Source organism: Sinocyclocheilus rhinocerous, unplaced genomic scaffold (genome assembly GCF_001515625.1).
Source record: "Sinocyclocheilus rhinocerous isolate Xijiao unplaced genomic scaffold, SAMN03320098_v1.1 scaffold348, whole genome shotgun sequence".
NCBI classification, from domain to species: domain Eukaryota; kingdom Metazoa; phylum Chordata; class Actinopteri; order Cypriniformes; family Cyprinidae; genus Sinocyclocheilus; species Sinocyclocheilus rhinocerous.
This window is the reverse complement of record NW_015635025.1, coordinates 1,436,422-1,449,800: the sequence shown is the minus strand read 5'-3', so window position 1 is coordinate 1,449,800 and position 13,379 is coordinate 1,436,422. Positions and strand designations below refer to the sequence as shown.

General features: G+C 41.2%; 1 protein-coding gene across 1 annotated transcript in view; it reads left to right on the top strand.

Moving 5' to 3' along the window:
* LOC107746183 (X-linked interleukin-1 receptor accessory protein-like 2) overlaps positions 1-13,379 on the top strand; it is a gene marked incomplete at its 5' end in the record, with an annotated part of 27,286 nt that overhangs the window by 2,046 nt on the left and 11,861 nt on the right. Inside the window, 2 exons of the mRNA XM_016560297.1 lie at positions 4,624-4,698; positions 13,080-13,209. Coding sequence (XP_016415783.1) covers positions 4,624-4,698; positions 13,080-13,209 — 205 coding nt within the window. The remainder of the gene's footprint in view (positions 1-4,623; positions 4,699-13,079; positions 13,210-13,379) is intronic.

Below are 13,379 nucleotides of genomic sequence, written 5' to 3'. Positions count from 1 at the left end.
CGCGCTTAATGCGCATATCCTATATGAAAAGCATTTTAGGGGGCCCTTGACTTTTGGGGGCCCAAGGCGGTCGCCTACCTTTACCTAATGGTTAAGTCCGCCTCTGGTCGTGTCATGCAGTATGTTGTAACGGATGCACCAGAACTGCCACTGGTACAATTTATGATCAAAGACAAACTGTGGAGAAATTGTATTTGTTCACGATCTAATATCGCACCATGTGTTTGGGGTGTGTCAGACGGCGAAATATAACTACTGTGGACCATCCTTTTTTTGCACAGACCAAACAATCTGCCACTCACCATTATTTAACATTCATCTCATAAAAGTAACTGTACAATGTGTATTTTGGTCTCACAAAAGACTCCGGAGTGCACGCACATGTTTAACAGTGCTCATTCTATATCTAGTACAGTGCCAAATAAAAAAAATCAGAAACTTGTATGTTCAGGATATATGATAAAGAAAAGCTCTACTTAACAGTTACTTACCTTCACCGTGGATGAGAAGTCCTCTTCTGAGATCTGGTTTTCTAAAATGGCCACAACAAATTGCACGTTTCAAAGTTAATCCAGTTTGTCACGTGGTATCTGCTTGGGTCCTAAAAAATTGTGTTAATTTGACTTTTTTTTTTTATTATTATTGTTGACTTTACTCTAAATTACTTGTTTTTCTTTATTAATTAAAGTAAACCATAAACTCAGTATGTTATGTAACATTTGTAGCTTTAAATAAAGTAATGTGCAAAACTGAATTTAAGTAAAATCTGTTTATTTTAATGAGCCATATTTGCTGAGTGCAGGAATCATTTTTTGTATGTTATCATTACCAGTTGCTACAATGCTGGATTCAGTTTTTAAAGCTGTTTATTTGTACAGTAATCTAAATCAGTTAATCTCACTACTGGTAGGCGTTTGCATGACAATTGTAAACTGACATGTTAGCCTACACCGTGTCTATGGGAGTCATGGGAAGCGTGGAAATGGAAGTTGGACCGAGTGGGATCAGCAGTGTTTGGAAGAGTTATATTGAAGGAGAAGTGATGAAAGTGTGCATGCGAATGAAGGGGCACGATGTCCTCGTGTGCAGAGAGGAAGTGATGGGTCCAGATGCGCTGGGTCAGGTGTCATGACGGATCTGGACCCCGAGGACAGCTGGTGCCCGCTTGAGAAAGAGAGATACAGATCCACTGTCACTGCTGTGAGTCTGGAGTCACTGACATGACGGCCAGGACAAGCATCGTTTCAAGCACTTTCTGCTAGGCCTGAAGCATAGATCAATAGTTAGTCCTGCAGAAGACTTGTGTATGAATCTTAATTGCTGTCAGCTGCCTGATACTCTGAGCGTTTGAACAGTTCTCAGTAGAGAGATTTTTTTTTTTCAAACTGCAGGCGAAGACTCCCAGATCTTTAAACTCTCTTTTAAGTTCTGCCTGAGGACGAATGATGAACAATTTCCTATAGTTAAGTAGCAAGAAATGTTAGCACATTACCAAAGCAAACACTATCGGGTTTTCTTTTGCTTGAAGTGGAATTCATCTTCATACTGACTCTTTGTTTAGTGTGAAGTATTTAAAGAGAAAGTGAAACGAGATGGAGTTTGCACATGAATGATCTATTCACGCTGAAAGAAACAAATATGCGTTAAGTGGAGTGAAATGCAAATTCAGTGCAACACAAGCTATAAGAAGAGCTGTGTACAAGTGAAGCAAGTTAAACACTCGGTTCAGCACAACAAAACCAAACGAACGAAACAGACTTTGGCGTTTACATCACATAAGCAGCAAAGCATTGGTAAATAAATAAATTGAGTCCATAAAAAGTGTATTTTATAATTTAATTAATTATTTAATTATTGCAGCTTTGCATAAAAGTCAGAGTTTGAATATCCCAGTGTTTGAATATAGAATATTAATATAGAATCTGTTTTGCACGAGTGAGAGCAAAGAATGCTGTTGCTGCAGGATCTGCCTCTGTTTGCTGTCTTTACATATAATTACACTTCATAATTTATTTTTTAGTGCAATCCAAACAAGTTTAACCTGACCCTTACATTTTTTTTTTTACTTTACCCTTTTCATATTACAATCTGTAAGTACTAGGGTTTTTTTAATTGACCAGGTCAAATTGAAACGGTGGATACAGATTTTGTATTTTATTCTGTGAATTAATCAGCTTGAACGGTGTGTTCATCAGTCAGTGGTTTCTCGTGCACAGACACACGGTTGCAGCAGAAGTGAGAGGAGGTGGTGAAGCACAGCACAGGGAGAGCGGTGGACGCCTCTGACAGGATCCGCCATTGATTCTGACTCTTTAGCGCTGTAATTCTGTGTATTATAGCTTGTCTGTTAATGGCTCATAGAGCTGTCTAAAGAGATTCCGCTCTGTTCCCCCGTCAGTCAGGATCTCGTCTCATCCCTGAGGTCATGCTCAGATAGCAGGTTAAAGGGTTAGTTCACCCAAAAATGAAAATTAGCCCATAAATTGCTCACCCTCAAGTCATCCTAGGTGTATATGACTTTCTTCTTTCAGACGAATCCAGTCGGAGTTATATTAAAAATTTTCTTTGATCTTTCAAGCTGTTTAATGGCACTCAGCGGGTGTTGCAGTGCATCAGTCCAAAAGAAGTTAAATAAAAAGCGCCCATCCGTAAAAAAGGAAAAAGTGTCTCACACGGCTCCGGGGGGTGAACAAAGGTCTCCTGTAGCGAATCGATGTGTTTTTGTAAGAAAAATATCCATATTCAAAACGTAATAATCACTTTAATCTAGCTTGCGCTCACTGTTGTACACAGAAGCAGCTCCGGGAGGATGACGTATGAGGTCGGCATTCAGTTAGGCTAGTTTCTATCTATAGCTGGAAGAGGAGAAAAGAGAATGTAAGTTGGAGGCTAATGACAGTTTGTTGCAGAGATTTGGGCTAAAGATTTATTTTAACCTGCGGAGCCAGTTACACTCCAACAATGCAACTTCAACTTCAAGAGCACTTAATTTTCCTAGCACTGTTTATTTGTTAATAAATGGAGCTGTTAAAAAGTAATTCCGTGAAAAATATGAAGTCAGCAAAATAAATAGTGCTGTGGTTTTTGCATAATTGTAAGTAATTGCGTTGCTCCAGAGACACTGTACAAATGCAATGCAGAGAGAGGAGAAAACTGGTCCTGTTCACAAGTGTTCTCACCGTACCATAAAAGCATCAGCGCGTTCATAATTAGCCCTAAGTATTATTGACATGGCAGTAGAGTTAGCTGCTCATGGGTTCATCAGCAGAGAGTGTGTTTGATGCAGAGGGACGCTGATGTACGCGTGAGCCGGCGAAGACCTGTGGATTCAGAGAGGGTGGTTTTCTGTTGACGTGAATGATGGCTTGATTTGCATGCTAAAGCTGCAGCTGCCCCGCAAGATGGATGAGGCTGTCGCTTCAGCCCTCACTCCTTTCACAGTGCTCCTATTAAGATACAATGCAGATAGAGGCAAGACTATATCAAAATGATAAACATTTATATAGCTTGTGGTGAAGACAAACTCTCCTTGTGAGGTGATCTCCAAAAAAATAAAAAGTCTGTTTGTCCTGATAATTTGCTCAGTGGACAACAGCACAAAGAGATTAAATGTTTACTGGATTGAAACATTATCATTTTTCTGTTGTTTTCCTGTTTTCATCATTCAACACTGTAATTGTTAGTATTCATCTGTTTTGTGTTCACGGTTTACAATGAAACTAACTAGCATTCTCTGCTTGTGCATGTCCTACACATCTGAATGGTTTCGCTTTTTGTCTTAAAGAATTATTTTATGTCCTGTTGGTCAGCTGGTAGAGCATGGTGCCACATCTCAACATCCACTCAACAAGGTTCTCGTTAGTGTAGAGACAGTCAGTTAAGCCGAAACTGACAAACAGAAATGACAAACTTTACCCTGCCCAATGACTTTATGTGCATAATATGTTGCATAAAATGTAAATCACTGGCTCTGCACCCCTTTACCTAAATTCACTACTTCAGAATTATGTGTCCTCCAGAAGCTTGTGTTCTGCAAGTGAACGACGCATTATAGTGCATCCCAAAGAGACACAAAATCACTTTCACGGACTTTTACATTAAATGTTCCCTCCTGGTGGAATGACCTGCCCAACTCAGTCCAAGCAGCTGAGTTACTTAGCCATCTTCAAGAAAAGGCTAAAAACACATCTCTTCCAATCTACACTTGACCCTCTAACTCTAGCACTCTCTATTTTATTTCTATTCTATATTTTTGTTTTCTTTTTATTTATTATAAAGTAATGACCCTCTAACACTAGCATTTTCTATTTTTCTTCTATTCTATCTGCTTGTTTTTTCTTTTTGTTTATTATAAAAAAAGAACCTTGCTACATGCACTGCGTTAATCTAACCCGGGCTTGTCACAACACTTACATATTATTGCCCTTTTGTTGGTTTGATTACTTCTATTTTCCTCATTTGTAATCGCTTTGGATAAAAGCCTCTGCTAAATGTAAATGTAAATGTATATGACAAATGTATGAATGACTTTTAAATGGACAGCAAAGATGAAGCAGTTTTGAGTTATTGAGATGAATGGTTCATTCAGTGCCCTATTGCTAATGTGTGTTTATTGTGTTGCAGCACTTCTTACAACCAGACCACCAAAAGTCCTGTTCCCATCAGAGAGACAGGCCAGAGTCATAGACGTCCAACTCGGTGAGTCCTTCCTCACCATCACACAAATAAACAGAGAGAACAACATGCTCTTTTTTTCTTTTATAAAAGCGTCTTCATTGCTTTCTTTAATGGTACATCCTTCCAGGGGTGGTTATGTTTATCCTGCCTCGTGATGGAAAACGCTTTTTTTTTTAACTTTCCAACAAGTTTATATATCACATCAATTGCCTCCATCTAATTTACCCACAGTCACTTTGGCTTGTTTTTAAAAACTAAAAAATGAAAAATATGGCAAACGGTCAGCATATACTGTATGGGTGAATATGCTATACTTATAATGAAACTTCCATCAGCAATATGTAAGCATGGTCTCATAAATATCCAGCTGTTGCTGCAGGTTCATTGCCCTACATGTTTAGCAATGCTTAACAAATTGACAATTAGGAGAGGACGCCACACATGTGGGAATGTAATTATTGTGTAAGTGGAAATGTTCTCTGGTGCTGTAATATGCATTTTATTAATTTTAATGATTGCATATTTTCCATTTTCCTGTGAGATCTCTGCAGGCTGAACAGAAGCAGCAAACCAAGCAGTTTTGAAAGGAAGAAAATATTGCCAGCATTACGTTTGCATTTGTGTAAAAAATACTTTTTAAAGGAGTTTCAGTATATGTTTAATGAAAATATCTGTTTTAACACATTCACATCAGTGTTGTAACCAGTAACAAGCTACTACTAGTAGCAGTGAAGCACAACAAAATGCAACATACCTAACTATGTGACAGAATCTTGCCTTTTTCCCCTCAATTGTGTAAAACACAAAAAATGCCGACACACATTGAAACCGTGTAAGGTTACCATGTAGAAGAGCTAAATCTATGATAAAGCCAAAACATTCAACCAATGTTTAGTTCCAGAACATAGTGAGCTGTCTACCTAGACCGCATTTTAAGACATTATACCAGATTTACTCACAGCTTGTGCCAACACAAACCCTCTTTTGGCAGTATACTCTCAGGATTTACTAATTACTTATTTGCCCTGTTGAATAAATCTGGCCCGGAGAGTTCACTAGCAATGCACAGGCTTTTCCAAACAGTAGACAGCAGCTCATTCTGGCCCAAATCAGGTTCAGCATGCATGTGTCTTATGAACAATCCCTGACTGAACGGTGACACCAGAGGTGAGAAGGACACATCGGCGGGACACAATGGCATGGGGCACTCGTACCAAACCCTCTTTGAAACCTTAAATGACAAATGGGACACCCTATGGCAGGAGGTCCAGTCCAGCAGATCTGAGCTCCAGCTCCAGTCAAACACACCTGAAGCAGCTGATGGAGGAGTTCAGGATCACTGCAGACGTCTGCCCTGCCCTACGGTTTCATTTACTTCTATTATGGCATAATGTCATTTTAGAATTGAAATTTCAGTTTGCTTTTCCAATCAGATTTCTCTAAAGAACTGTAATAAACTCTTAGCGGTTGAGACGGCAAAAGCAGAGTCTCGTGGTGGTGTCCCGTGAGGAGCAGACACAGATAAAGCAAAGGAAATGACTGAAATCACCCAGCAGGAAATCATCCTCTAATCTGGGATCTGTACTGTAATGATGCGAACGAAAGCACAGCATAACACTAACCTTTGATTTCAGCTCAGCAGCATTTGAACTGTTAATGTACTCTTCTGACACAATCAGTCCAGCGCATATATAACACATTTCTCTGTTCCTGTCAAACTCCCCCTCTTTCTTTTCAAAGTATTTACTCCTGTCTGGATGCATTTGTAATGCTCCTCGTCCAACCTCGTGCTGTTGTCAGGAGCAAAATAGCTGGAGATTTCTCATTTTTAATCTGTCAGCTCCCTCTAAATTATAACTCATTATTCTGTGCGCTGACAGCACAGGAAATGGACTTTGAGTCCTTGAAATGTCAACTAACTCTCAATAAACGAACTGTATGCCAGATGACTCCTTTAAGCACTAGAGATCTGCAGGCACTCCACAAGAAGTCCATTTGCTGGCGGTGCAATTAAAGCATCAGTCAGAAGTGTCTGTTACACAATGAAATTCTCTTTAAATTACATTGACATTTACAGAAGTAAGCCAACATCTGCTTCACAGAGTCAGAGCACAGTAGATGATGGTCAGGTTCTCAGACATGAGTTTATGTACAGAAGACCTGGATTAATGACTGCATTTGGTAAAATGAGCACAAATCACAATCCACTCAGTTTTACCACAGAGTCAGTGACTCGGTATTTGATCAGATTGCCAAATGTCAAGACATTTTTTCACAAAATCAAATAAAAAAAAAGCAAAGTGCAAAGTAAAGCCCTTTACGTGAAATAAGGACAAATGTTTATCATTGTAAAGCTGTCCAGTAGGACATTGAAAGCCAGCTGTACGTCCAGCCTTGTTCTTTGAGAAGTCGTTCTCTTCGGCTGAAGTCAGTGCTGCTCTCTCTCTCTCACGCTGCCAGCTGCTCAGATTGGGCGGTTAGACAGTGATGCTCACCTCCAGGGTCACGGGTCGGCCCTGCGTGACAGCAGCCGTCCAGAGCTCAACATCACCCGTGTTCATAGCCCAGGTGTACTGACTGACTCCCTAAACCACACAACATGCTCAAAACTTCTGATAGTTTGAAGGTGAATTGTGCATTTTTTGCAGCGAACAAAAATAACTCAATTGTTAGCTTTTCTATGGATAACGTAAGTGCTGAACTCGACGGTACAATGCTACAGTGTTTCTGGTGCTGTCAGGGAGTTGCTAAAGAGTTCGGAGGCTGTTTTGTGTGCGTTTTGTTGCTACTGTAGGTTGTTTGCTAGGGTGTTGTTTCTGTACTGCTCTGCTCTCGACATAGACATACTCCCTCCTAGATATGATTTGAAATATCATTCATACCAGCATGAACAAAGGGTTAAAGGAATAGTTCACCCAAAAATGAAAATGTCCTCACTCTCAGGCCGTCTGTCGCAATAGCTGACCACAAACACGATGATGAAGGTGAAAGGCAATCTTTAATAAATCCACAGGCAGAAAATCCACAGCTGTAACATCTCCTTGACAAAGATGAGACCTGACACCAGTGAACAGAAACGGGGTAACTTAAGTATCCAAACAATGAGGATAATTAACGACACACACCTGAACTAAATGATGAAATCAATTCAATAACCATGATGACAACCAACACAAGAGGGAAAATGTGCAAACTGAAACAAAGTCCAAACTAAGTGAGAGTGTGACAGTACGCTCATTTATACTTTCGCCTGGCTCCGCTCCACGAGCCTCCGCAGACTACACACGCACAACCCCAAATTCTGGAGGCTTTTATACTCGACGCGCTCGACGTTGTGATATTATTTGAAACGACAGGGGGCGCACAAGCGAAATCATCTTCGGAAGTAGCAGGAAAGAACAGAGAAGTAGGAGTTTCCCGGAATTACGTCATACAGAATGCAATGTTTTTATGCCACAACATATGTGAAATAAGTAATATTGAAACACTCGCACGAGCAATTATGAGATTTTTTTTTATTTATTCAGAAAACAACACAATACACTTTCTGTAACATTAAAATTTGCTTTTGGGTTAAAGGTCCTTGCACACTGAGTCCAAATTTTCGTATGCATTTTTTCGTATTCGTCATCCTAAAAATTTGTCACGCACAGAAACCTTGCACACTGAGTCTGATGCATATTAATTAATCTGTTGCGAAAAAATTAGCAAAACAATACAAAATGGAGTCTTTAAGCAGTGAGGATGATTTTGCTGTCTTCTCTCTTCTTAAAAAGAGAAAAAGAAAGAGGAAATTTTGGATCCATCATCCAATCCAAGGAGAGCTCATCAGGGAGCTGTGGGATTATCACGGGCAATTCAGAGTTCACTTCAGGATGTCAGTGGCTCAGTTTGATGCTTTGCTAGCTATAGGAGCCATATATTAAAAAGAAGACCACCAATTTCCATGAACTCAATGTGCAAGAGTTCTGTATAGTGCTTTGTGCAGTGAGAAGAAGTGGATCAGCTTGTCAGATGCCATTCTGAATTTTGGAGTTCGCTTGTACGGTGGCTCTAAATAGTCAAAACACCTCTCAAAATGCTTGCTACGTATGCGAAAAACGCCGATCTGATTTTTTTATGACAGACGAAAGTTTCTGAGGCAGTGTGTAAACGGGGTTGACACAACGTGAGAGTATTTATTTTTTAACGTGTGGAAATTTTGGACGAAAATTTTGGACTGCAAGGGCCTTAACAGTATAAAAATCTGACTATCTCTATGATCACACATAGACGGATCATAAAGATGCCTGTACAGGCGTACCTGTTCAACCAAAACAGCTTCAAAATTGTTCATGTGGCGCCGCACAAACAGTTCGCTGGAGATGCTGTGCACACCGCCAAGTGAAATAAAGTTGCGCTCATTCAACTTGCGGACGCGTCGAGTATAAATCAGGCTTTAGGAGGACAAAGAACTGGTAGAGGGCCAAACAAAAAGGTCCAGGGTGGTGCAGAAGGTGGAGTGATCCAATGGGTGACCTGGAAAAAGAAAGGGTAGATGGTTTCCCAGTGCACAGCCAGGGCTGCACTCCACGGTGGCGTCGCTGGAGGGAGGAGCCATGGAGGAAGACGACACCATGGAGACGATCGAAGACGATGGTGACACTAGAGATGGAGCCCACCAGGTAGCCAGAGAGCTGATGAAGCGGAGAGAGACCAAAGACCTTGGCGGCCACAACCCAGCTGCAGCGAAGTCCGACCTAGGTGGAGGCGATGTACCGAGAGAGCCTGGCGAGGCTGAATGCCCGATGGTCACTGCTGGAGTTGAGGGAGGAAGGAGCGCAGGCGCGGGAGCCAGGGTGATGGGTTGAGGTGGAACAACATGCTCCTCACGTCCAGGAGGAGATGGCTCCCAGCAGTCCCAAGGTGGTGAATCCACGGCACCAGAGGAGGCTGAGATTTCATTTGGGCTTAATTAAGGGACACAGAGAATTCATCTCTCCTCACACACTCAAACTGTCCATTAAGTCCATCCAGCACTCGCTTCCGTCCCCTTGTACTCCATGAGGACTCCCATGGATGGTACAGCTGGCTTGCACACCTGGTCAAACGGGTTCCCCTCAGATGTGATGTGATGTCAGGCATGATCGCTATTCCTGGCATGGGCTCTAATATCATGGCTAAGGTGCTGTCTCCATTTGCGGTGGGTTCATACTGTCTCTCCTCACAGTGGGACTGGCATCGTCATCGACAGGTCCGACGGTGAGGGGCGATCCACAGGACGCCAGCACCCACTCCACAAATTCAGCGAAGCTCCCCGAGGGCCTTCCCCGGACAACTGCGCCTTGGTGGTGGTGTTCAGGCCGGCATGCAGAAATGAGCAGAGGCAGTCATCCGGGAAGCTAGATAGATTCACCAGAAAGAGGAAATCCTCTACATGTTCCTCAAGGGAACAATTCCCTTGTTCAAGGCTGATTAACAAAAAAGAAGGATTGTCAATAGTGGAAAAAAAAAGAAAAAAGCCTCATTCATCATAATGTAATTACTTCTGGGTCGTGTCTTCTGTCACAAGAGCTGTGTTGCAACATGCACACAAACATGAACACGATGAAGGTGAAAGGCAATCTTTAATAAATCCACAGGCAGGAAATCCACATAGAGAAAACGGCTACAACACCTCTAGACACAGACAAAACCTGACACCAGTGAACAGAAACGGGGTAACTTAAGTATTCAAACAAATGAGGATAATTAACGACACACGCCTGAACTAAAGGACGAAATCAAATCAATAACCATGACAACCAACACAACAGGGAAAATGTGCAAACTGAAACAAAGTCCAAACTAAGTGAGAGTGTGACACCGTCTAAGATTAGGATGAGTTTGTTTCTTCATCAGGTTTGTAGAAATGCAACATTGCATCAGTGTCTCAGCAATGGATGCTCTGCAGTGAATGGGTGCCGTCAGAATGAGAGTCCAAACAGCTGATAAAAACATCACAATAATCCACAAGTAATCCACACTACTCCAGTCCATCAGTTAAAATCTGGAGAACCAAAAAGCTGCATGTTTGTAAGAAACCAATCCATTGAGAGATTTTTAACTTCAAACCCTTGTTCCCGGCTAAACTGCGAGTCCATAATCCATATAAAGCTGGAATCTCATTCTGACGGCACCCATTCACTGCAGAGCATCCATTGCTGAGACACTGATGCAATGCTACATTTCTCCAAATCTGATGAAGAAACAAACTCATCCTAATCTTGGATGGCATGAGGGTGAGTAAATTTTCAGCTAATTTTCATTTTTGGGTTAAATATTATTTTAAGGACAAATCCCTAAGCCAATTCAGTACAAATACTGAATGTCTCAAAGCAAGTTTCTCCAACACTCCTCCTGTTTGCCATCTGTCAGACACTAATGATGTCAAACAGATACACTTACTTCAAACTCAGGCTATTGCTTAGAACCTGAACTGTCAAACCATTCAAACAAAGAACCATTTATTAACAAAAAAAGAGGAAAATTCTTGATTATTTCACAGCTGCATTGTTTATGACAGATAATGAACAGAAGACCTGTAACAGCACCTTCTGTAAAGTAAGAAATTGCACACTGTGTTTCATATTTGTTCACTTACATTTTGGTTGATGCTGTTTTTCTCATGCACTATGGGCCCAAAATGTTACAACTGAAGACAAAATAATAAAAATATTTGAGTGATTCTGTCACAATATGGTTGTAGGAAGATGACGATTCAATGAAGAAGATTGAAATTCAAAAAGAGTCTTTAATAATATCCACAAGTAGATCCAAACACACAAGGCAAGCAAACACAACCATGACATAGACTACACCAGACAAAGACCAAAGAGAACTGAAGGCTTATATACACACTAAGGAACTAATGAGATAATTAACAGGTGAACAAAATGTAGTCAAACACAGAGAAACTAGGTCAAACTGCAAACAAGGAAGACAGAACCAAAACACAAGACCAAAACTGAACATAACCCTGACACTACAGTCTCACAGTCTATTTAAAAATCTATTTGAAGACTAGAAATGTGTCATAGATGTTTAGATTAAATGCAGAGTTGACCCTGATCATCCAGGAAGAATTATGTATTTTATGCATGAGAAATCATCTGCATGTCTTCAGTGCTGAATACGATGTAGCTCAGTCTACAGTGAGCCTCCGACGCTCTGGATCTGATTCCTGGAACAATGGATAAAGTATTCAGCACTAAACATCGTGGCCGGCCACAGCCTCGTTCATTTGCATCTCCTGACGTTTTCTCTCTCTTAAAAGCTGTAATTGCAGGCAGAGGAAGCTCTTCACTGCTGTGCTGCGAATGCTGCTGAAAGCCCTGAAGGGTTTTTACACATTATCTGCATAGAATCAGCATATGTGAGAATAGTGGATCAGTGCAGTAAACAAAGCAGTATTATTCAGCAGGTAATGGGAGCGAGTTTACCGAATCACTCCTCTCTATGCAGTCAGCACCCAGGTAATTAAAAGCAGAGCATGAGCATGTTCACACTGCTGGTCTCATGAACTGTGTGCTAAGACTGATCGTCTGAAGGATTCAGAGCATTAAACACTCGTGTCCGTGTCCAGATCTCTTCATTTAGAGATGACAATGAAGCAGCGTTTCTTTCAGCTGATAGCTTGTGTCAGGTGAGGATTTGAGCACTACTACATCTTGCACCGTCGTCCTGAGAGCTCCAGTGTGAGTGTGGTTTGAGTGGATGTGGGTGAGAGCATTCGTTACTTCTGATAACCATTAACAGCTTCTTTACTACTGGTTTAAAAACTGTGCATCAGTTAGGTATGGGTAACAAGTGGTTAACAAAGGACAGAAATACATTATCTAATGCTTTACATAATTTAACTAGCATGACAATGAATGAAGAACTCACTATTTGTACATGGCCTTTTAATGTATTAACAAGGTAGAGACCTCAATTTGTAAACTATGAATTAACTATAAACCAATAGTTTACAAATGATTTATAAGTACTTTTATTTTTGATAACCGTATCGATCGATGCTGTAGTGCTGGTCTGTGAGGATGACAGTGTCCTGTTCTCTGTGCCTCACAATGTGAGTCTGTGAGTGCCTTTGATTGCTTTTAAAGGAAAGTCTTGGCCTGATTTGAGCGCAGCAGTGCATTAGTCCTGTCAGAGCAGCGTTTATATGTGTTTACTGCGTTTCTCTCTGATATTCTTCCCTGGAAACACACTTTAAAGTGTCGATTTGTGTGTTGTGTAGAAGGCTTTTGTTTATCCAGGTCATGGGAGGATTTCTGCTCATGTGTATGAGTGAAGAAAGGAGTATTATTTCTGTGATTTTTCGTGCAGGAGCAGATTTGTCTGTTTAATGCTGATTAATGCTCTTTTGTGTTTGTGTTTGGCAGGCATGCATCTGGTCTTAGACTGCAGGGCTTTCTTCGGCTACAGCGGGGATTCCAGGCCCATCATCTACTGGATGAAGGGAGACAAGTTCGTGGAGGAGCTGGAAGGACACATACGAGAGAGTGAAGTCAGGTACTGTTAGAACCTGATCCTGCTTAACATTAACCTGACCGTGCATGACCTCACTGTGCTGAAGCTGAAGAACGGCCCGGGATTATATAACAGACACTAACAGCCTGCAGGAGAGCGTCTGTGATGATCACTGACACACAGAGACCTCTAGTGGACAAAACATGTGCTCG